General features: G+C 41.3%; 1 protein-coding gene across 9 annotated transcripts in view; it reads left to right on the top strand.

The window, feature by feature from the left end:
- The window catches only part of fbn2a (fibrillin 2a), a 168,160-nt gene that overhangs the window by 142,513 nt on the left and 33 nt on the right, over positions 1-25,614 (top strand). For 6 of the 9 annotated variants that reach the window (XR_012386197.1, XR_012386195.1, XM_073914542.1 and 3 more), the window contains 11 exons: positions 221-352; positions 3,082-3,207; positions 5,539-5,745; positions 7,741-7,866; positions 7,969-8,091; positions 8,431-8,547; positions 10,822-10,950; positions 11,225-11,344; positions 13,424-13,655; positions 23,219-23,366; positions 25,092-25,614. The exon at positions 25,092-25,614 is cut by the window's right edge and continues 33 nt beyond it. Coding sequence is in view for 6 of the 9 variants with exons in the window: in XM_073914542.1 (XP_073770643.1) it covers positions 221-352; positions 3,082-3,207; positions 5,539-5,745; positions 7,741-7,866; positions 7,969-8,091; positions 8,431-8,547; positions 10,822-10,950; positions 11,225-11,344; positions 13,424-13,655; positions 23,219-23,366; positions 25,092-25,427 (1,796 nt within the window). In the remaining 3 variants the exon portion in view is untranslated. The remainder of the gene's footprint in view (positions 1-220; positions 353-3,081; positions 3,208-5,538; positions 5,746-7,740; positions 7,867-7,968; positions 8,092-8,430; positions 8,548-10,821; positions 10,951-11,224; positions 11,345-13,423; positions 13,656-23,218; positions 23,367-25,091) is intronic. The other 3 variants (XR_012386196.1, XM_073914544.1, XM_073914543.1) reach the window with 1 other exon arrangement.

Here is a 25,614-nt window from a genome sequence, read left to right as displayed (position 1 = left end):
CACCAAAGTGCCCCCAAGTGCTCACGGCCTGTGCCCATAATGCCGGCCATGTGTAGAACATATAGCAACACATTATTTAAAATGAATGAATTACCTTTTTAAATGGGCTACTAGAAAATCTTTAGTGTTTAGCCTCATATGAGTCTGAAATTTCATTCATAAAAGTTTAAATCTGACTTCATGAAACCTACTGAAACTATGGGATCTCCTTTATGTACAGATGTGGACGAGTGTGCAGAAGATCTTCATAACTGTGACTCCAGAGGAATGGAATGTAGCAACCTAATTGGCACATTTATGTGTGTTTGTCCGGCCGGTATGATCCGCAGGATGAGTGATGAGGCCTGTCAAGGTAAAATTTATTTTTTTAACTGATACTAATAGAGAAAAGATACTAATAGAGAAATACTGGTAACACTTTAAAATATTTGTCCATTAGTTCATGTTAGTTGTTGTATTTATGAACGTGAACTACTGTAAGTATGAACAATTTTCTTTGATTCATTTTTCTTAGGCTTAGTCCCTTATTTATCAGGGGTCGCCAAAGCGAAAATAAATAAAAAATCAGTTTATTGACAGCTGTATCTGTGTGGTGAACTCAGTAAACTTTGTGAACAAGGCGCAAAAAGCAACAAAAAAAAACAAGTCTAATTTCATGCACACAATCATATGTTTACCAAATTGCATTTTTCTTTATCTGAAAAAGTGAAAGAAATGGAGAACAACCACAAACTTGTCTTGAACACAAAGAGCATTTGTTTTTAATACACAGAATTCAACAAATACACAGTTTAAAATCAGTTTGAGTACGTTATGAATTCAGACATGCAAATCCTAATCATACACACTGCAGATGGGTGGACACTAATGAAATTGTGAAATCCTATTTTAATGCATTAGTGTGTGACTGATTTTAGCACAGTACATGGCAATGAAATGGTTCAGTGTTCTGGCCTGAGTGACCTCTGAATGGAAGTTTTATGGAGAAGGTACAGTGGTGCAAAAAAGTATTGTGTCTCCAATTGTGTAAGTTCTTCCACTTAAAAAGATGAGAGAGGCCTGTAATTTTCATCAAATGCATACCTCTATTAGAGACAAAATCACATTGTGGGATTTTTAATGAATTTATTTGCAATTTGGTCAATAACAAATTTTCATCTCAATACTTTGTTGGCATTAACAGAGGTCAGACATTTTTTGTGAGTCTTCACAAGATTTTCACACACTCTTGCTGATATTTTGGCCCATTCCTCTATGCAGATTGGGCAACAGGCTTTCAACTCCCTCCAAAGATTTTCTAAGGGGTTGAGATCTGGAGACTAGGCCACTCCAGGACCTTGAAATGCTTCTTACGAAGCCACTACTTCGTTGCCCAGGTGTTGTGTTTGGTATCATTAGCCGCATTTCCACTGTCAGGCCAGTGCAAGCCAGGGGTTTTATCGGGCCAGGCTGGGCCAATCACCCGGGAGGTCGAGCAGTGAGGCCGAAATCATGTCGCGTTTCCACTTTTGGGCTAGTATCTCGCAGCGCGTCATGCAAACCCCGTCCCCAGACCATCCCCCAAATCAAAAGTCACACAACCCGCCCACTTCAGTGGGAATCAGGCAGGCAGATAAAACACACAATCGCATCATCACGAAATTATTAAAATGACGTTATATGTCTATACGGACAGGCCTGTGTATTTTAATTCATTATATTTGTTTACTCGCCGACTGACTGTTGGCATTGTGCATCAAGTGGTCTCGCCAATAACAGAGGGATGACCCAGCAGCAAACTACCCATAATATAAAAACCACAGAAATTCTCCTGTAATAACTCTGTATAAAATGTAGTTTATAACCTTCTCGTTTTAGAGACCTAAAACATATAATTTTTTTCCTAGGCTATATGACACTTAATAGGTAATTCCCCTTTATTAATTATTTACCAGAATAATTTAAGGTTGTTGCATATTCAGTTATCTTAAGTATAGGAAAGTGTTGTTTTAGGACATAAGAGCAAGTAATGAAATATAGCCTATTTTGTTGCGCTCAGCAGCTATATATCCACTAATAAAGGTCTACATTTACAATATCACTTCCTAGAGATGGGTTGCGGCTGCAAGGGCATCTGCTGCGTAAAAACATGCTGGATAAGTTGGTGGTTCATTCCGCTGTGGCGAATCCCGGATTAATAAAGGGACTAAGCCGACAAGAAAATGAATAAATGAATGAATTTACAATTTCATTTTTAAATTTTCCACGTCACATAAAACATAAACATTTATTTTAGGACATTTTTTACGTACAGTTTTCCCCAATGCGTTTATAAAGCAGCACTGCGCAGGACTGGATGAAACGAAGGTAGTTTCTGGTTTCACTCACCCAAAAAATGCTCTGTTTGCACGATTTGATTAATATTAACGTATCCAAATACTTTATAAAAAATATTTCAAAACTCCTTTGTTGTTTGTTGTTGTTTTTTTCAGATAAGCCTTTGTAAAATGAAAGTTTAATGGCTTGATGCGGTTTAATTTATGTATACAAAAATTGTTATAGCTTTTGTTTGTTTTAAATAGTTTTTTTAGTTTAATGTGATTTTATTATATACAATATTTGTAATTCTTTAAATGATTTCTATATAGCTTAGGCTATTTTATTTAGATATGACACTATTGTTTTGAGCCTGCAAAAGTGTTTTTTATGGAATAGCCTATCTTAAACTGACCAGCTATATGTTTTTCTTTCCCTTATTTATTTATTTATTTATTTGTTTGTTTGTTTGTTTGTTTGTTTGTTTGTATGTTTGCTTGTTTATTTGTTTTTTTTACTTACTTAACAGTTGCATTAGTAAGCAAATAATTAGTCATGATAACAAAGTTCCACACAATAAACACAGAACACAATTACTGTGTACAGTATATGCTAAACGATTAGGGGTCTAAAGAGCATTACTTTACAGTGTTATTAGGAATGTAATTAGTTTTTGGGGCATAGAAATGGCAGGGTTAACGAACTAGACTTGGTTCACAGTAGACTGGAAAAGAACATCTCTTTTAATGGTCTACGTGTTTTGTGTAAATCTTTTTCTCCTTACAGATGAAAATGAATGCTTGACTCAGCCTGGTGTTTGTGAAAATGGCCGTTGTGTGAACACTGTTGGCAGCTACACTTGTGAATGTGGTGTTGGGTTCAAAACGGACTCGTCAGCCACACAATGTCTTGGTAAAACTCTTGAGTTTTTTTTTCTCTCTAAATGTAATTGCAGTGCTCGAATTGAAGGCATGCAAATGAATAATATATCCCTTGTTGGAAAAAAAAACATTAACTGTATCTCTTTTGTAAAACTATTATCTAATAATCCCTTTTAGAGCTATGAGACTGTTGCAAATTAAATATTACAACTGTCTACCTAACTGTTAAAATCTTTTAAATTACTTCAGTAGTTCATTCATGTATTACACATGATGATTTAATGATGGTATATTTTTAGCCTCAGTTGATGCAACAAACATTAATACAACATAAGAACAAATGATCTCCGGCCTCCAACTTTCAGTTTAACCATCAGCCCACTCAAGATTTCATCAGTAGTTTGTAATGTTTTGCACTTTTCAAAATTTAGTTTGAGTTTTAAAAGGAAAGAGATTGTAACCTTTTAGTTATTTTTAATAGGAAGTTTATGTTTTATATTTTGTACATACAGTATTGTACCTGTATATATTATGTACTGTGAATATTATATGCAGTATGTATTACATGTGATTACGAAGTACTAAGAGATTTATAAGTTTGAAATTACCTACCATCTTTACATAAGCTTTGGAGAGCTAAAATAAATGTGGGTCAAAATAATATTATATTTTTTTACATTAAGGTATATACATTTTTATTCCTCTCAGCAAGATATGATGAGGAATGAAAGTTTGAGAAACTTAACTTAAAGAAACTTAGTTTATATTGTTTTGACATTATTTTGGTTCAACGCATTTTATTGTGCTGGTTTGAAGTTCTTTTAATAATGCTTATTACCCAGCTGTCTTCCTTAAATTTATTTCTGACCTTGTGTAAAGACTTTCCACTGAACCTCTCAATCCTTTTGAACTTGAAAAGTTTTCATTAAAGTTAATGGTATGTACTAAAATGAACAAACAATAAAAAATACATTTATTACAGTATTTATTAATTTTTAACATGTTTTATACATAATGTTAACATTAGTAAATGAATACAAAGTTGTCCATTGTTAGTTTTTTATGGAGCCAGATAATACATAATAATAAATTATACATTTACAAAATAATATTCATACATGCAAAGCACAATTCACATCTACAAAATCCAATTTATAAATTCAAAAACAATTCCTAAATACAATACAGAGTTTGGGAATTCACAAGTAAAAATCATAAATATTTTCATCGAATTATTTAGATTTGTGTATTTTTGAAAGGCATTTTTAATTTACGAGTTAGACTTATGTATTACCAAAGAGCTTAGACTGACCAAGAGGCCACACTTAATAGAACGTTCCATTGCAACAGCAGCATCCAGCAACAGCTGTTCATTGGATCTTTTTGCAGTCACATTGCAGTCTTTAATGAACCTAAAAGAGAACATGTCACTCCGCTGCTCATCCGTTTGCACTGGCTGCCAGTTGCTGCTTGCATCAAATTCAAAGCTCTGATGTTTGCTTACAAAGCGACTTCTGGCTTTGCTCCTTCTTATCTGCTCTCACTTCTGCAGATTTATGTGCCTTCCAGAAACTTGTGTTCTGTGAATGAACGTCGCCTCGTGGTTCCATCCCAAAGAGGGAAGAAATCACTTTCTCGAACTCTCGCATTCAATCTGCCCAGTTGGTGGAATGAATTCCCTAACTGCATCAGAACGGCAGTCACTTGCTGTCTTTAAGAAACGACTAAAAACTCAACTATTTAGTCTCCACTTTCCTTCCTAATCTGCAATTGCCATTCTGGCTCCACCGCAAACTGTATTACAGAAAAAAAAAAATTCCTAATGTTTTGCTTCTTACACTTTACATACCTGAAACTTGCCTACAGCACTTATTCATTGTTGCTCTTATAGTTGTGTAAATTGCTTCCTTGTCCTCATTTGTAAGTCTCTTTGGATAAAAGCGTCTGCTAAATGACTAAATGTAAATGTGTATTGTGTTGCAGATGTATGAATTTTATTTTATAAATGTATTAATTTTGAGACTGATTTGGCTCCACAGTTTTTGCTAACTCACTATGCAGCTATTAATAACTAATGTTTAAAAGCACAACTTTGTATTATAATACCGCATTAGTAAATGCTGAACTATGATAAATACTGCATAAATGCTATAAATCCTGTAATCCTGTTAATAATGACATGAACGAAATTCAAACCTAAAAACTTAACATTATGCCTATATAATTTTTGCCCCTTGTTCCGTACTCAAAGGGAGTGTGGGATATGTTACTCACCACTGTTTGGTGCACTATATGTGAATATTTGTACAATACAAGTCTCTGTTATGATGTAAATTAATTTGTGCTGATGTCTGGTTCTCAGATTACAGGAAAGGCTTCTGTTTCACTGAAGTTCTGCACACCATGTGTCAGATGTCGTCCAGCAGTCGTGTTCCTGTCAGCAGGTCTCAGTGCTGCTGTAATGGAGGTCATGGGTGGGGGGATCAGTGTGAGCTCTGCCCTCTGCCTGCCACTGCCAACTACAAAAAACTCTGTCCATATGGTCATGGATACGCCATAGACGGAACAGGTCAGTCAGTACGGTCACCTTATGAAAGGCATAGTTCCACTAAAAAAAAATAATAATTCCTCATATTTATTCTCACATGTTTTTTTATGGGTTTTTTGTCTTCTGTTGAATACAAAAGACAAAATGTTGGTTGCTAGACCCATCGACTACCATAATAGGAAGAAAAATACTATGAATGGAAAAATACAATGAAAATACTAGTCAGTGAGTGCCAGCTACTAGCAATTAAAAAAATTATCTAAAAAATTAAGGAATAAATAATATCATAATACAATATAAAAAGTACACAAAACACATTAAAGATATTTTTGTTATTTTAGAATTTACTTCTGTGTAATATAATATATAAAGATATTTTAAAGAATGTTGTAAACTTGTAACCATTTACTATACATGTCAATGGCTACCGGTTTCCAACCTTCTTCAAAATGTCTTCTTTTGTTTTTAAACGCAAAAGAAAAAAACATTAAGGTTTGGAGTCACTTGAGGGTCTGCAAATGGTGAGAATTTGATCATTAGCTCAGAAACACTTAGACCTCAATTAGAAAGAGAGTTTGGTTACAATTTATTTTAAGGTTGCTTGTTACAGTTTATGATCAGATGCATGCAATTAATTGTAGTTACTATAGTAAATTCATGGAACATATGCAACAAAGACATTTAAACAATGTATTATTAAGATTTTCCTTGATTTATTTAGTATGGGACCGAAAGAGAAATGACAACCAGCCAATCAATTACGCAAGGACAAAATCAAGTCTTTACCTTAAAGGAACACTCCACCTTTTTTTGGAAATAGGCTCAACTCCCCAAGAGTTAAGCAGTTGAGTTTTACAGTATTTAAATCCATTCAGCCCATCACCGAGTTTGGCAGGAGCACTTTTAGCTTAACTTAGCATTGATGGATTTGATTAATTGTTTAACTCTCTATATCACTATAATATAATAAATTATGCAGCACCTGAAAATAATCCACAGGCTTGATAATATCATTATGCCTGCTGCAGCCATGGTAACACAGCAAAGTCCCCTGATTATTACGCTGGAATAAGAGTAAAGTTCTTAGCCTTATTGACCTAGAAAATATCAACTTTTCATTTTGCATTAGTCTTAGTAAGCCATGTAACTACAGAAGAGTCAAGCTTTAAATAGGAAAATGATATTTTTTGAATTTTGTGAGCGGAATGCTAATGGTCTAATCTGATTCAATAACTTATGCTAAGCTAAAATATAAGCACTCCAACCAGAGCTGGGGATTGGCTAAATAGATTCAAAAATGGTCAAATTCACCTGTTTAACTCTAGGTGACTTGTTTTTCCATAAAAAAACTGCAGTGTTCCTTTAAACCTTTTTTTCAATAAGCCCTTTTACTAATATATACAGGTGAAGTCAGAATAATTAGCCCCCCTTTGAATTTTCATTTCTTTTTTACATTTTTACCAAATGATGTTTAACAGAGCAAGGAAATTTTGACAGTATGTTTGATAATATTTTTTCTTCTAGACAAAGTCTTATTTGTTTTATTTTGGCAAGAATAAAAGCAGTTTTTCAATTTTTTAAAACCATTTTAAGGTCAAAATTGTTAGCCCCTTTAAGCTATATTTTTTCATAGTCTACAGAACAAACCATCGTTATACAATAACTTGCCTAATTATTCTAACCTGCCTAGTTACCTTAATTAACCAAGTTAAGCCTTTAAATGTCACTTTAAGCTGTATAGAAGTGTCTTGAAAAATATCTAGTCAAATATCATTAACTGTCATCATGGCAAAGATAAAATAAATCAGTTATTAGAAATGAGTTATTAAAATTATTATGTTTAAAAATGTGTTGAGAAATTTCTCCGTTAAACAGAAATTGGGCAAAAAAATAAACAGGGGGACTAATAATTCAGGCTGGCTGTATATCTCAACAGAAAATAAAAACCATTTGCCTTGTCCTATTTATGCTGTCTTTAAGATTTCAGTTGTCAGTAAATCTTTTAATTATTCACAGATATAGATGAGTGTAAACTAATTCCAGATGTCTGTGCCAATGGCGCTTGTATCAACATGATGGGCTCTTACAGATGCCACTGCAAACCAGGATACATAGCATCTACTGCAGGAACCGCATGTGTTGGTACATCCCCAAAACTGCTTTATGACCATCAGTCATTTAAATCCACATGATATATTGAAGCATTGCCTGCTTTTCACGGCTGTGTGATTGTGTTTCTGTCAGATGTCGATGAATGTGGTATGTCTCCAAAACCCTGTAACTTCATATGTAAGAACACCGAGGGCAGCTATGCATGTTCCTGTCCCCGTGGTTACACTCTGCAGAATGACAACAGGTCATGCAAAGGTACGAAATATTCTGTTATATTCTTACAATGTTCAGAATGTTAAAGTTTTCCTCTGATTCTAATTTCCTCCATATTCAATTAGCACTGCTTTATTACTACTTTGGTGTGCCATTATTAATTTGTCTCGATAGACCTGAATGAATGCATTGTTTAGAGTACAAATGGCTGTGTAAGCACTGTGTATTGAGGACATGTGGTGTAATTTGAGTAATGAATAGTTTATCAATTGCTGATGACAGAGTGGACTTTTTAGACTTTTAATACGTCGAGATGTCCTTGAGATGTCTTTCTGCCTACAGGGTGAAAGCAGTAGCTTGACTGGAGTTTTTCATTTATAGATGTGGATGAATGTCAGAGCAGACGACACAACTGCCAGTTCTCGTGCATGAACACCATCGGTGGATTCACATGCAAGTGTCCAGCAGGTTTCAGCCAGCATCACAGAGCTTGCAGAGGTGAAACATACGTCCTTCTTAGATGACCTTTGACTACTAAAACAGTAAAAGCCAAATCCAGTGATAAAAACAATTAAATTCAACTCACTAAACGTATTTGTCTATACCCACAGGGGTTAGAAAATTGTCTTTACACAAAGGCTTACATCATAAATACAGTGGTAGTGGGAATAATTGTCTATTTGTACAAACCCTTTTTTACAGTGCATTCGGAAAGTATTCATAGCGCTTCACTTTGTCCACATTAATGACAAACTGAAAAAGATTTTTTTTTTTTAATTGTTGCAAATTTATTTAAAATAAAAAGCCTAAAAAATCACATGTACATCAGTATTCACAGCCTTTGCTCAATACTTTGTTGATGCACCTTTGGCAGCAATTACAGCCTCAAGTCTTTTTGAATATGCGGCCACAAGCTTGGCACACTTATCTTTGGGAGTTTTTGTCCATTCCTCTTTGCAGTACCTCTGTTGGAAAATCAAGCCAATTCTATGCATGTTCATTAAAAAAGGTCAGGAGAGGGTTTTCTTCAATGCCAAAAATATTAGTAATTTATTAGATACAAATGAATAATTCGATGACAGAGCTCTGGGTTAGATTACCCCAATGCAATACAAGAATTACATTCAGGAGGTTTGTAACTAACTTACATTTTCCTGACTCCAGCATACATACACAACTGATATTGACAGGTGGAGATGTGGTTTAACAACACTTATCAGTCATTCTGTCGTCCTTTGAGTGTTGCCCCCAGACATACTTCCTCTTTTCTGCAACCCTTCTCTGAATACCAGAACTAAATAAATTAAGTGCATCTTTAATATGTTGCACAACTTCTACAAGCATCATGACAACTTGTGACATGTCTAGACTTCTTATTAGACAGCAGTCTGGAACAAGGGCCCCGGCACTATATTTATTCTTATTCTGCTATTTCCCTCTTCAAGTATGTCTGGGTAATGGTTTGTTCTGTAGACTATCGAAAAAATAATATAGCTTAAAGGCGCTAATAATTTTGACCTTAAAATGTTTTTTAAAAAATAAAAAACTGCTTTTAATCTAGCCAAAATAAAACAAATAAGACTTTCTCTGGTATCTGACAAATTAAAAAGAACATTTTTCTAATAAAAAATAAAGACACAAAAGTAATAAAAATAAATTCCTTTTTTTCCACACCTCTCAAGCTCTATCAGGTTGGATGGAGAACGACAGTGTACAGCCATTTTCAGATTTCTCCAGAGATGTTCAATAGGATTTAGGTCTGGGCTCTGGCTTGGCTACTCAAGGACATTCACTGAGTTCATTTGAAGCCACTCCATTGATATTTTGGTGGTGTGCTTTAGGTCATTGGAAGATGAACCGTTGCCTCAGCCTGAGGTCAAGAGCACTCTGAAGCAGGTTTTCATTCAGGATGTCTCTACATTGCTGCGTTCATCTTTCCCTCTATCCTGACTAGTCTTCCAGTCACTACTGTTTTTTCCAAACGTAACACCTGGCATTTACTCCAAAGAGTTTAATTTTAGTTTCATCAGACCAGAGAATTTAATTTCTTATGTTCAGAGAATCCTTCAGATGCCTTTTGGCAAATTTCAGGCGGGTGTGGCTTCTGTCTGGCCACTCTACCATACAGACCTGATTGGTGGATTGCTGTACAGATGGTTGTCCTTCTGTAAGGTTCTCCTCATTACACAGAAGAACACTGAAGCTTAGATAGTATTTTTTTTTCTGGAGAAAGTCTTATTTGTTTTATTTCGGCTAGAACAAAAGCAGTTTTTAATTTTTTTTTTAACCATTTTAGGGTTAACCTAATCAACATTAAGCCTTTAAATGTCACTTTAAGCTGTAAAGAAGTGTCTTGAAAAATATCTAGTCAAATATTATGTGCTGTCATCATGGCAAAGATAAAATAGAGCAGTTATCAGAAATTAGTTATTAAAACTATTATGTTTAGAAATATGTGGAAAACAATCTTCCCTCCGTTAAACAGAAATTGGGCAAAAATAACAGGGGGGCTAATAATTCAGGGAGGTTAATAATTCTGACTTCAACTGTATATATTCACCCACGTTGCATCTGCTTATTTCTCACTGTATCCAGAGATCGCCTTAGTGGAATTAACCACTAATTGTTTGGAAATATTACAGCTATATATTTAGTTTACATGTAATAATGATAATAGCAAATAGGCTAAAAAGCAGTATGTTAGTTAGGTGTGTCTGTCGTGTGTCATTTTGCCGTTACAATGGTAAGATGTTGCTTTCTGTCTTCACTCAGATATTGATGAATGTTTGTCAGACCTAACACCGTGTGGCCTGCAAGGAGCATGTCAGAATTCAGTGGGAAGCTTCAGCTGTGAGTGTCCCCAGGGCTTCAGTCTGGACTCTCTCGGCCACAACTGTGATGGTATGAATTATGTGTTTGTGACAGAGATGGGCACATAAATTGCACTTGAAAGGTTCAAGAAACCCTTGAGTACTTTTTTGTTGAGATTTTAACAGATATGTGTGTGTTGAGCATCACATAAGACAATGTTAGCTCATATTAGCTTCAATTGTAGGGGAAAACTGAATACATTTCACTAAATACAATACATATTTTGGAGACAACGTAATTTTTTTATGTTCAATCCACTTCAGTCAAATTTGTAAAAACTGATAGAGTTGTTTCTTTTTCTCAGATGTAGATGAGTGTGCACGGGATCACAGGTGTCAGTTCGGTTGTCAGAATGTTGCTGGAGGTTTTCGCTGCAGCTGTCCACAGGGTTACACACAACACCAGCAGTGGAACCAGTGTGTGGGTCAGTATACAAACACGTACATTTTTTTAAGCTTTTTGTGACATTTAACTAGAGAGCTATATCATGATTACTTTCCATGTAGGCATAATTGACAATAACTTTTGTATTAAGCAGGGATGCGTCGATATGGATTTTTGGTCGATATCGATAACCGATAACTCTTAAGTTATTAATAACTCTTAATAATCTTAAGATTTGGAGTTTGATAGCCGATATACTATTGCCGATAATCATAAATAATTTAAAATGTTATATTTTTAAACAACGAACAACTGATTTTATTTTTAAAACCTTATAAAAGTTTGATCTGATTTTATAAATTTAATAGCCTACTCAAAGCAAAAAAAAAAAATTCAAAATTGCAAGGTAATTATATAGACCTATATTTATAATTTTAAAGCATGCAAAATACTTTTTTTTCTTCGCATAGCAAATTAACATGCAACTTGACTTGTGTATAAAAACATTTGGTTAAATAACAAAATGGGACTTAATTAACAAACACATTTAATAAATATACTTTAAGTTCAATGAAAATGAAAGAACTAAGAACTGAATCCAGCTTAGATGTTCTTGAATAAAACGTGTGACTGTAATGTACATGAGTACAATTATGTATTGTCCGCAAAGGCATTTTGAGAGGTGTTTTGACAATTCAGAGCCACCGTACAAGCAAAAAGCTAATTACAGATAGTACTACTTTAGCAAACGTGGCATGAATTCGTTCCATTTGGTGTTTTAGATTTTTTTGAACACATGTAGGAGCTGTTTGTCAATCAGACAACATTTCTATGTTCGTTCTTGCTGTCAGATGCGGGAACCATGATCGATGAAAGGTTTATAATAAACCGCTGTGAGTTTGAAACTAACTGAAGGTGCTGTGGGATGAAGCGGAAGTCAGATTTATTCTCGAAAGATTTTTATACAACACCTGAGCATTGAGCTTTATGACAAGCTCAGAGCATAATATAAAGACAGAATGTGGCGGTGAGTTGAGAATCCCTATGCTGGATTCAGTGACTGGTGCACTCTCCCCCCTGGTGCTGTGAAGGCTCTGATGGATCACTAGTCACTATGTGTGTACGTGGTAATAGCCATCATGAGCGCTCGTTAAACTATAAGTATGCCGATTAAACTGAATAAAATCTCACATCAACAACATTTGGCAAGCAACGCGTTGATAAGAATAAATCATCATATTAACGTTAGATTTCAAACAACCCTATGAGTTGTTTAGCACGTGCATCGCTGCTATTATGTTTACACATGTAATATTTTAACTTTAATCAGGTGATAACATTCGAAGCGGGTGGCCATATGTATTTAAAATGAGGAATATCGCTATAAAGAAAAATAAGAGAACCCTTGACAGTTCTCAGTTTCGCTGGATTTCCTGTATTTGGAATAGGTTTGAGTTATTATTTTAAAATTATTTATAACTTTTCCTTAAGCAAAATAATCTGCCAATGGGGTAAGCAAAATAATCTTAAATCAAAAGAAAAAAACAAGATTAATTTGCTCACACCATTGGCAGATTATTTAGCTTGTTTTAAGGAAAAGCTCACTTAATATTGGCATATTATTTCTCAAAACAAGAATTTATGTTTTGCTTGTCTAGAAATTGCTTCTAGAAACAGGATAAAAAAATCGAAGCAAGAAAAGCATTTTTTGTGAAGGCATTGTGCTGAAACATTTGAGTTTTTGTATCACCCGAAGAATGTAAAAATAAAAACGGTAGGAAGCAATTACTTCATAAGTGCGAATCATTACCTTTTTAAACAATGCAATATTTTACCCAAAAATAAAAAAATCTGCCATTGTTTAATTACTTCTTACTTATTTCAAACCTCTTTGAGTTTCTTTTTTCTGTTGGACACAAATAAGGATTTTGTTCTTATTATGAAAGTCAATGGTTTGAGCTTTTTCAGAATCTTCTTTTGTCTGAACAGAAGAAAGGTATACATAGAGGTTTGTAACCACTTGAGGGTGAGTAAATAGTGAGTGATTTTCATTTTGGGCGAACCGTTGCTTTAAAATCATTACAATGCAACCATACAATTCATCTTTTCTGTTCTGCAGATGACAATGAGTGCTTGAACGCAGACAACTGTGGTTCAGCTTCCTGTTTCAACACTTTGGGCAGTTTCAAGTGTGGCTGCCCATCTGGCTTCACCTTTGATCCTGCATCTACTAGCTGTGAGGATGTAGACGAGTGCGGGTCCTTCATGAACCCCTGCAGATACGGCTGCTCTAACACACAGGGTGGATTTGCGTGCGGGTGCCCAGCTGGTTATTACAGAGCAGGACAGGGGTGAGATGTGCATGAAATGCTCCTACAGTTCATTGACATACCGTAGCATTTCATATAATGTATAAAGTATAAAATATCATTGATCTATACATTCTATGAACAATTTTGAAGAGAATATTCTGAAAATGGTCCACTCATAGAACACATACGGAACAATATGATTTCTTTTACAGTATGACCATATTTCCAGTACAATATTTCCTTATTTTTGTAGTTCATCATTTTTAAAAACAATTGTAATAGTATTTTTGTGTGATACAGTTTAAATGAAACCCCTTTTAAATAATACCATATAAAACAGGTACATAGTGATCATATTAATCTTGAGTGCCTATAGAACTTCATCTTTGTTTTATCTGAAAAGTCTTTAGTTTTTAAATATTTTAAGACAAAGTTACAGCTCTCCATTTCTGTCTGGGAAAAACCAAGCTGTGGGCATATTTGACTACTACCAACAAGCCAGTGTTAAAAACATGAGCATGGCGCTTGTCAAACATCAAACTATCAGTACTGAAGTAACATTTACGTTTGTTGCAGACGTTTTAATGCACACAATAACTCGGAAATATTAAATTAGCTTTGCAAAATGCATGCTAATGTGAAATAATAATAGTTTTAGCCATACTTTTAAACAGTGTTTTTCACAAAAGATACACATTTGTAGGTAACTAGAACATTTATTATATTCTTCTCCAAGTTAAACAGCCACTTACTTTTGTGTGGTTTAGGAGAAGTTGATGAATTGATGTGGGGTAAATCCAGCAGCTCTAATCACCTCTGCATTGAGCAGATGCATCATCATAGAAACACAAAAGTAATGCATTCTAATTAACTTCTGATAGGCATCAGTTGAAATAGTATTTAAAACTTGTATGTAAAAGGGTTAAATTAACTATTACTAAACAAGATCAGCTTTCCCTTACCTTCAAAGACACATTCTCAGCCAAGCACTGTTGTGGGGGGATAGGCATTTATAACTATTACTGGTAACTTTTCTTGTCTTACTTGTCACAACTGCTTATGTTATGACTCATCATAATGGCCAGTTAAAGCATGATGGCCAAAGTTTGAATCCTTTTACTGGCAGTTAATTAGCAGTTCTCTCTTCCTCCCTCAATATCATAACATAGGTGAGTCCCTTTAAAGAGCCCCTATTATACATTTAAAAGGGTCATGTTTTGGTTCTCCAACAACAGATATGCATGCAAGGTCAAAAAAACACATTCATTGTCTTCTAATATGCATTTATTTTTACCTAATCCCGGCGACTCCCATATGATCCGTTCAGCGAATCATTTGTTCCCAAACCCTTCCTTAGCAGGAACCTAATCTGTGCTGATTGGACCGATGACAATCCGTTGCGATTGGTTGTCGCCATTTTGAAAAAACTGCGTCCAGCGCTAGACAGAGTGAAATGTTCATCATGGCTTCTCAACAATATTGAAGTAGTCAGAGTGCAGAGTGTATGTGTGAGCATACCTGCCAACACTGTTGTTTTTCCCGAGAGTCTCCCGCATTTCAGACCTATCTCCCACCACCTTCCCATTGTGTTGTTTATCCCGGAAAATTCCGGTAATTTCATAGATGTAGTGGAAGTGGATTGCGAGCTCACAAACGCATTTAAATCCGTAAACAAAGCAGCACGCGTCACCTTTTTAACGTGGCATTAGACCATTAGATATGAGAATATAAAGAGTTAACCTGATACAGTACAAGTGGTTACAAGTAACAAAACACAATTAAATACATAATTTGCAAGCTAGAGAAAACAAGAAGGCAACCATTTTAATCACACGTACTTACACTTGTGAAATGGAGGAAGAAACTGGTCCATGAACTGTGTACTGTAAAGTGTCTGTCGAGCTCTGACAAAGTCTCACACATCAAAAGTCTTTTCTGATCCTTCCTTTAACAAACGGCTAACATATCCCCTGTTGTAAGTGTCAGAAAAATCACGGGAACACAACACAAGGCTGGGGCTATAGTGCTGAGGTATTTTTGGAAAAATAAACCTTAACAACTGTCTCTTTACAGTTTCGTCTTTAGGTAGAGAAAATAACGTTCGAGGTTACAGAAGTAACCCTTCGTTCCCCGAGGAGGGGAACGGAAGTGCCATGAATGGGAGGATTCGGATCAGAAGCCGCTTATCTGGAGAGTATTGAACGGGCCAATGAATGAAATTAATTGGCAGCGTAAGCTTGCGCAGGTGTGCGACATCTGCAATTATCTCAGCATATAAGCACACCTGAAGCCAGCAGACGCCATCCTTTTAAGCTGAAGAGACTTTCAAACAGCTAAGGGACAGTCATTATGGCGACGGAATATGGCACTTCCGTTCCCCTCCTCGGGGAACGAAGGGTTACTTCTGTAACCTCGAACGTTCCCCTTCGGTTGGGGAACTTCAGTGCCATGAATGGGAGAATATGGAAAGCGCCATAATGACTGCACCTTACCAACACCCCCGATGAGGAGATAGTCAAGCAAGCGTGACGCACCCACATCATGGGGGGCGCGGTCCTCCAACGTGTCCCTGGCCCTAATTTATCCTACTTCAACAGAAGTTTTACGGATTTAGATATATTTTTTGGGAAGTCGTGAGCATCTAGATAATTCTAGGAAATACGACAGTACGTTGGGAAGCGTGCAATCCCGATAGGGAGGACGCTGCGGAGGCCATCCGTTACCCAAGGGGGGGGATAGATGGCAGAATTTACCTATGGACTAGCCCTAAAAAGGGGGAGTACGCATAGCAAAAGAGTGGTTAGCGGAGAGGGAAGACACGGGTCCGCCCAGGGGGGGGACTTAACCGTGGCGGAATAAGCATATGGGATCGCCTAGTGGGGATCACGCATAGCAGGCACCTATACCCAAAACGCGGGCTGACCAGCGGGCAGACCTACAACGTAGTGGGCCAGCAAGTGACTCCTCCGCTGAGTCAGTGCTGGGGGCCACGGAGGAATCTGCAGGGCTCACCTGACGGGGAACTTTACTGACAGATAAAAAAGGCGCACGTACCTCCGTGTTAGGGAGAATGGCGCCGCAAGCGTGTTTCAACACCCTACCGAGTTGTCTCCTCAATCACCAAAGGGTTACCTAATACCCTTGAGGAAACCGGCTCCACTCGCAGATTGTAAAACCTTGCAAATGTGTTGGGTGTCGCCCAGCCCGCAGCTCTACAGATGTCTGTTAGAGAGGCGCCGCGTGCACGCGCCCAAGAGGATGCAACGCTCCGAGTGGAGTGTGCACGAACTCCCGGGGGACACGGCTGACCTCGACTCGAATAAGCGAGTGAAATGGCATCCACAATCCAGTGGGATAATCTTTGTTTTGATACGGCACTTCCCTGCTGCCGACCGCCATAACAGACAAAGAGCTGCTCAGATGATCTAAAATTCTGAGTACGGTCCACATAAATGCGCAGAGCGCGAACTGGACAAATTAAAGAAAGGGCTGGGTCTGCCTCCTCCGGGGGCAGCGCTTGCAGGTTCACTACCTGATCTCTAAAGGGGGTGGTAGGAACCTTGGGCACATAACCGGGGCGGGGTCTCAGGATGACGTGAGAGTAATCCGGCCCGAATTCCAGGCACGAGTCACTGACCGAAAATGCCTCCAGGTCCCCGACCCTCTTGATGGAGGCCAACGCAACCAGCAGAGCTGTCTTCAGGGACAGAAATCTTAGAGATACTGATTCGAGTGGCTCAAAGGGATCGGATCGCAGACTCGTGAGAACGAGGGCGAGATCCCAAGAGGGCATGAGAGGGGGGCGAGATGGATTAATTTGCCTAGCACGCCTAAGGAACTGGATGACCAGGTTATGCTTTCCCATGGTGCCGCCAGCTACCGCGCTATGATAAGCGGAGATGGCGGCCACGTAAACCTTGAGAGTGGAGGGCGACAGCCTGCTGTCCAACTTCTCTTGAAGGAAAGAGAGCACAACACTAATCTGGCAATTTCGGGGGTCTTCCCTGCGAGAGACGCACCATTCAGTGAATAGACTCCACTTCAGGGCGTAGGCGCGCCTCGTGGAGGGGGCTCTAGCCTGAGTGATGGTATTAACCACCGCAGTCGGTAGGTTACCTAAGTCTTCCTCGCGTCTAGGGACCACACGTGGAGGTTCCAAAGATCGGGGCGAGGGTGCCAGATGGTGCCCTGTCCCTGAGAGAGTAGGTCCTCTCTCAAAGGGATCCGCCAGGGGAGGGCCGTCGCGAGGAGTGAGAGCTCTGATATCCAGGTCCGGTTGGGCCAAAGGGGCGCAACTAGCAGAACCTGTTCCTCGTCCTCCCTGACCTTGCACAGAAACTGCGCGAGCAGGCTCACTGGGGGAAACGCATACTTGCGCATGCCCCGAGGCCAGCTGTGGGCCAGTGCATCCGTGCCGAGAGAGCCCTCGGTCAGGGAAAAAAACAACTGGCAGTGAGCGTTCTCGGGGGAAGCAAACAGATCGATCTGGGCCTCCCCGAATCGCGCCCATTTCAGCTGAACAGACTCGGGGTGGAGTCTCCATTCTCCAGGGCGTAACAGCTGTCGTGAGAGCGCATCGGCTGCACGATTGAGCGTGCCTGGGACGTGAATGGCGCGCAGCGATTTCAGCCGCGGGTGACTCCAGAGGAGCAGACGGCGGGCGAGCTGAGACATGCGGCGAGAGCGCATACCCCCCATGCGGTTGATATACGCCGCCGCCGCCATACTGTCCGTCCTGGCCAGCACGTGTTGCCGCTCCAGCACCGGTAAAAAGCGGTGGAGAGCGAGGAACACTGCCAACAGCTCTAGGCGATTGATATGCCAATGCAGCTGGGCACCCTTCCAGAGGCCCGCAGCCGCATGCCCGCGACACACGGCCCCCCAACCCGTGTTGGAAGCGTCTGTTGAAACAACAACATGGCTGGACGCCTGTCCTAGAGGCACACCGGCCTGTAGGAACGAGGGGTCGTTCCAAGGGCTGAGGGCGCGGCGACACAGCGCAGTAACCGAGACCCGGTGTGTGCCCGCGTGCCATGCGCGTCTGGGGACCCGATCGTGAAGCCAGTGCTGAAGTGGTCTCATATGGAGCAACCCGAGCGGCGTGACGGCGGCTGCGGATGCCATATGCCCCAGGAGCCTCTGAAAGAACTTCAGTGGGACCACTAGTTTGCTGTCGAGCTCCCTCAGACAGTTCAGCAACAGGCGAGCGCGTTCCTCGGAGAGGTGCGCTACCATGGTGATCGAGTCCAGCTCCATCCCGAGAAAAGAAATCCTCTGCACGGGGGCGAGTTTGCTCTTTTCTCGGTTGACCTGAAGCCCCAGTAGGCGGAGATGCCGAAGCACCTTGTCCCTGTGCATAATCAATTGCTCCCGCGAGTGGGCTAAAATCAGCCAGTCGTCGAGATAATTGAGTATGCGAATGCCCGCGAGCCGAAGGGGCGCTAGGGCACCCTCCGCGAGTTTGGTGAAGACCCGCGGAGACAGAGAGAGCCCGAAGGGGAGGACCTTGTACTGCCACGCTCGACCCTCGAACGCAAACCGCAGAAATTGGCGGTGGCGTGGAAGAATGGAGACATGGAAATACGCGTCCTTCAGGTCTATGGCTGCAAACCAATCCCGAGGACGAACGCATTGGAGAATGCGCCTCTGCGTGAGCATTCTGAACGGCAGCTTGTGCAGACAGCGGTTCAAAACGCGCAGATCTAGGATTGGCCGTGACCCACCGCTCTTTTTGGGTACGATGAAGTATGGGCTGTAAAACCCACTCTCCATCTCGGCTGGAGGAACCGGCTCGATTGCACCCTTCGCCAGGAGGGCAGCAATCTCCTCTCGCAAGACAGGGGCGGACAGGGGGTTGACCCTGGAGAAATACACGCCCGTAAACTTGGGGGGCCGTTTCGCGAACTGAATCGCGTAACCGAGTCTGATTGTGCGTATGAGCCACCGCGAGGGGCTGGCCCGCGCTAACCAGGCAGGCAGAGCCCTCGCTAATGGAGTCATCGCTACAATCGCTGACGTACCAGCGGTGGGGCAGCGCGGAGTGGGTGTGCTGATCCGGGAAGCACGAGGGTCCCGCGGAAGAGCTGGAGGAGAGCGATTCGCTCTGGCTCCGCACCCTGACTCCGGAGAGGGGGCTGGAGGGCTGAGGAAAGGGAGACCGTCCCCCCAGCGCTCGTGAGCCACTGGCGAAGCACGTAGAGTCTGCGAGCCGGAAGGCAGCGCGTCCCGGACTGGCAGAACTCGTGCAGTCACATCCGGGGAAGGGAAAAAGTGCTCTTTTACTGATGTTTTGGTGGCACTGAAAAGTACCGTTGTTATCGGGGCCCCGCCCTCCAGCGGGGAAAGAGCAAGTTTCCTCTTCTCCGGATGGCCTGTCTCAGGGACGCTTCGCGGTCCGTTTACCGGACTTAACGGCGCCCTGGGCAGGAGGGGCTGCCTGCTTTCGAGGTGAACGCCGCGCCCGCTTGGCCGGAGGCGCAGGCGGGGGCGGGGCAGCACTCGTTGGCGGGCGCCCTCGGCGAGGAACAGCGGAGGTGGATGGCTCGGCGGGCGGAGCGGGCTTACGGCCACGCCGATAGATGACATTGCCCATCGCATCCGACTGCTCTTTCACCGCCTTGAATTCCTGGGTGAATTCACCGACGGTGTCGCCGAACAGGCCAGCCTGGGATATGGGCGAGTCAAGAAAGCGAACTTTGTCAACGTCGCGCATATCGGCCAGGTTTAGCCAGAGGTGGCGTTCCTGAACCACAAGTGTGGACATCGTCCTCCCCAGCGCACACGCGGCGGACTTAGTAGTCCGAAGAGCATAGTCGGTCGCGGTGCGCAGCTCATGTAATAAGCTTGGGTTGGACCCGCCCTCGTGCAGCTCGGCCAGCGCCTGCGCTTGGTAGCGCTGGTAGGTGGCCATCGCGTGCAAAGCAGAAGCAGCCTGGCCCGCAGCCTTATAAGCTCTGGCTCCGAGGGAGGCAGACAACCTACAGGCTTTGGACGGGAGGCGGGGCAAACCCCGCCACGTAGAGGCGCCACGCGGACAAAGATTGACCGCGATAGCGCGCTCCACTGACGGGATCGCCTCATACCCCCTGGCAGCTCCGCCGTCAAGGGCGGTGAGGGCGGAGGCACTCGCAGCACGGGCAGAGAAAGGTGCCCTCCAGGACTGCGTGAGCCTACTGTGCACTTCCGGGAAGAAGGGGACGAGAGGCTTCGAAGGCTTCGCCTTCTGGTCCTCTACGTAGCACCCATCTAGTCGGTCCGGCCGGGGAGCTGGGGGATAAACCATCTCCAACCCCACGGCCGAAGCAGCCCGGGAAAGCACGGCTAACATGTCCGCTTCAGGATCCGATTTGACAGCGCTCACCTGCCCGGAGGGGGCGAGCGGGTCCGGATCTTCGTCGGACAGTGAAAGCCCACCCTCCGATGCCGCGGAGGACATCTGATCTCCGGTGTCAGCGAGTGTGAGAGCTACCATCTGGTTAGACGGATCACTCTCACCACCCGAAGCTTGGATGGAGCGCCGTGAGGAGCGAGAGGTCCGCGAGCCCGTGGGCGGCGGATTAGCTCCCGCTGAAACCCTCAGATCTGCCCGAGCGCCCGCTGCTTTTTTAGAGCAGGAGGCAACTGGGGTGGCTCGCTCTCTTGCGAAAGTTAGCCGCGATCTTAGCTGTGCAACGGTCATGGCATCGCAATGACGACATGAACCGCCCGCGAGCACCGCATTAACATGCTGGACCCCCAAACATGCAATGCAGTGATCGTGTCCATCATCCGGAGACAGGAAACCCCTGCATCCAGAAACGCACAGTCGGAGCGCCATCCTGAAAAGGACGTGCTGCACGACTGTGTTGCTCTTTTAGGAAAGTTGCAACTATACGCACCGCTCTGGAGGACCGGACCCAAAGAACCGCAGGCAAGGGAGTAACCCAGCTCGACCGTCTGCCACCGCGAAGACCCACTCTGGACCGGGAGACACACTCGTTCGCTCTGAAGTGCTGATCAGCAAGAGGAACCCTCATCGACTCACTCAGAAAGGATCTGAAGCGAAAAGGATGGCGTCTGCTGGCTTCAGGTGTGCTTATATGCTGAGATAATTGCAGATGTCGCACACCTGCGCAAGCTTACGCTGCCAATTAATTTCATTCATTGGCCCGTTCAATACTCTCCAGACAAGCGGCTTCTGATCCGAATCCTCCCATTCATGGCACTGAAGTTCCCCAACCGAAGGGGAACACTAACTTTCCTCTCACACTTCCAATAATATTCAGCTGAGCACAGCGTCTACACGACTTGATTCAACCGGGATCTGCTACAGTGTTTGTTTTCTCTTTTTCTTTGCATGTTTGTGGGCGGGGCCGGGGGTTTCAATTTTCCCAGATTTGTTTGCGCAACAATTGAGCGGGGCTATAGTTTTGTATCGATGTCATGCCGAAACGGCTAAACACTCGTTATCAAGCACTATGAGTCGACTCTTTTATAGATGAAATAATAGTTTTAAACACGGTGCACTTTCAGATTCAAGCCTTAGCTGGATATATCACTTCACTTAGAGCTGTGTTACACACTACATGATGGTCATTTTTAAAACCCCATTGTAGGGGCTCTTTAACAAGTCACTGGACCCTCACCTGGTCACGTGTGTGCACTTGGATGAGTTAAATGCACGATTCCAGGAATGGGTTACCAAAAATTTACTATTGAATATGTACTATTATGTCATAAATGGGTTCTAGTATCTAATAAATAAATATAGTATGAAATAAACAAAAACTAAAATGTATAAATGTGTTATTCTAACAAATAAGTAGTTACTTAATGATTAAGCACTAGAATGTAATAATATTATGTAAAGGTATTTGAAATAAGCACTAACAGCTAACAAGTATCTACTCGCATATACAAATTTGTACTAGTCAGAGTTATACAGTAATTAATCAGAATTGTTGATTTGTTTATGACACATTTAAAAGAATTCAATGGCAAAAATGTACAGCTTGTGACTGTACAATTAAAAGGTTATTAATCACTACTGAAAAAAGAAGTAGTATTTATGTATTAAGTACCAATAACACTAATACTTAGTACTAATAATCAACAATTACTATGTTATGAATAAGTTCTAATATTTTTGAAGAACAGGAACTAGTAGATTAAGTAATGTACTCCATCGAATATATTCCAGCAGCTAATTACATAGCTCTAAAGCAGAGGTCACCAATCTCGTTCTTGGAGTTCCGGTGCCCTGCAGGGTTTAGCTCCAACTTGCCTCAACACACCTGCCTGAGTGCTTCAAGTATACCTAGTAAGACTGTGATTAGCTTGTTCAGGTGTGTTTGATTAGAGTTGGAGCTAAAATCTGTAGGGCACTGGCCCTCCAGGAAAAAGTTGTGTGATCCCTGCTCTAAAGTTACTTATTCTCAACAGAACATCTTTTGAAGTGGAAAAAAAAACTTACTGCAGAATTTGAATGGTCTTGTAAAATGTTTCAATTTCTCCCACTGCAGTTTACTGATGTGGGTAGAAACACCTCCATCTGCCATTTTGCGTGATTTATTGATCTTTACTCTCTATTTAATGAGTGAGATTGACCGTGATTGTACTTGTAGGCACTGTATATCAGCTGCTGGTTTTGGAGGTGACGCTGCTGGACCTGAAAATGAAAACGATATTCCTCCTGAAAACTGCTACGGCTGCAAAACCAATGGACATCAAAAGAAAAGTATCAGGAGAAGACACACTTCAAACATCACACCGGTAAAACAGACTGACCGCAGCTTTATTCTGCTTGCTACACGCAGTTGAACATTAGAAATGCTCAATCAGCACTTACTTAATCACTTAGTGAAGTTCCACAAACTCAAGCTGCGGTCACACTGGACTTTTCTTCCCATAGACTTCCATTCAAAGGCATGCAAATGTGTCAGACCGGAAACGCAAGCTCGTGTGACGAGTTTCGCAGTTTGTTGCGTTGTAAACTCCAAGCTTGGTAAGCTCTGGCCTGCGAAATCGCATCATATGATTGCGTGAGACCAATCGAAAATCAAAACATGACCTCTCTGGACAGGAATTTAAAACATGGATCTATCGCCTATTTTTTAATCCCGCCTCTTTTCGCAGCGCTGTAACCCAACATTTTGGAAGCACAAACTCTAGTGTGACCGCAGCATAATTTCGTGAGGATCATGAGATTGACTGCAGCTGGTCCCTATTGCTAATCATTAGTTAGCCAATTGAATCATTCCAAATGTAGCATAAATATCCAGCCTGAAGCTGCGTTCACACTGCCCTTTTTTTCCATTGACTTCCATTCATACACACTCGAATGCATTAGACCGGAAACACAAGCTCATGTGACAAGTTTTTGCAGTTTGCTGCGTTGGAAACTTCAAGCTTAGTGAACTCTGACCAGCGAAATCACATAACAAGATTGTGTGAGACCAATCGAGGATCAAAACATGACAATTTAAACAATTTAAAATATGGACCAATCACTCACTTTTTAAAATATCTAATAGTCTTGTTTAATCCCGCCCCTTTTTCGCAGGGCCATACAGCAAAATTTCGCACACACAAACTCTAGTGTGACCGCAGCATAACTTCATTCCTCATCTTCATTTTGGAAGACCCACCCCCCCATCCATCTTTTCTCCCTCCTCAATTCTGATCGGGTGACACGGAGGCTTAGTGGCTTACACTGCTGCCCCACAGCAAGAAGGTCGTTGGTTCAAGTACTAGCTGAGCCAGTCGACACTTTTTGTGTGGAGTTTACATGTTCGGTTTCCCCCCACAGTCTAAGGACATGTAACATAAGTAAAAGCACTTAATACGTACACACTGGCAAGATTAGCGGTCTATTCCCTGGGAGCTTTAGAGAACTACCTGATCTCGTATCCCTCCTATTTCTTATTGACAAGGCGGGAGCCTTAGGCTCATCTATTTCCAAGCTCAGGGTTCTCTACCGGGACAGCATGCCAAACCTGCTAGTATAGTCAAGCATTATCCAAGTGTGAACTCTTGAAATTCTGTTCAAAACTATTTTCAAATGAGTGGAATTAACTTCCAGGGTTAACTACACTCATTTTATTTGATAAATTCCACTATTGGGTTTTACAGTGTACTTATTTTGCAAGGCACCAGTTTTCAGCTGTTTAGTACAGTTTAAAGGCTTAACTAGGCTATTATATTATCAAGGCAAGTTCAGATAATTAGGCAAGGTAAAGGATAACTGGTTTGCTTTGTAGACAATCAGAAAATTGTCCTTTTAATTGTTTTAAACTAAATTAAAAACTGAAAATAAACAAGTCAAGCTGAAATAAGACTTTCCTCAAACCAAAAAAAGTATTCAAGTAAATACTCTGCAAACTTCCTTGATCCAATTAAACTTCACTACCACAGTATTGGTAAAATTTGTAAAAAAAAAAATAAAAAATTCAAACAAGAGAACTAATAATTTTGACTTAACTATATCTGTTCATACAGGAAACAGTCAGTCTGGCCAGCGTGGGTGTGGATCAGCCGCTGGAATTATTTCTCAATCGCTCAAGACTCAGACCCTCAGAAGCCATCCTGAAACTGCTGCCAGCCATCGGGCCACCGGGCCAGCACATACTCTACACCATCACAGCTGGAAACCATGCTGGATTCTTCCAGATAAGACAGAGGGCAGGTGTCACTTACCTGCACACTATACACAGGACATCCTTAAAGAGACAGTACCTGCTGCAGATCAGAGGTTCTGCTCTCTCTCACGACATCAGCAGAGATGATCAACCTCCTTCAAACTTCCTCATGACACTGCACATTACACTGCAGTAGAAACTACTCAACACCGCAACCTCTGAACCTGTCTGGTTTACAAGCGAGGGTCCCAATTTATATTCAGTGGCTTTAATTAAGTTTTTTTTATAAACCCCCTTTCCAGATATTAAGGCACAAAGTGCTTTACAATAAGAGAAAACATGTTAAAACATATTAAAACAAGTTGAAATTAAAATACAGAAAC

Source organism: Danio rerio, chromosome 10 (assembly GCF_049306965.1).
Source record: "Danio rerio strain Tuebingen ecotype United States chromosome 10, GRCz12tu, whole genome shotgun sequence".
NCBI classification, from domain to species: domain Eukaryota; kingdom Metazoa; phylum Chordata; class Actinopteri; order Cypriniformes; family Danionidae; genus Danio; species Danio rerio.
This window is presented reverse-complemented; position numbering and strand designations above follow the sequence as displayed.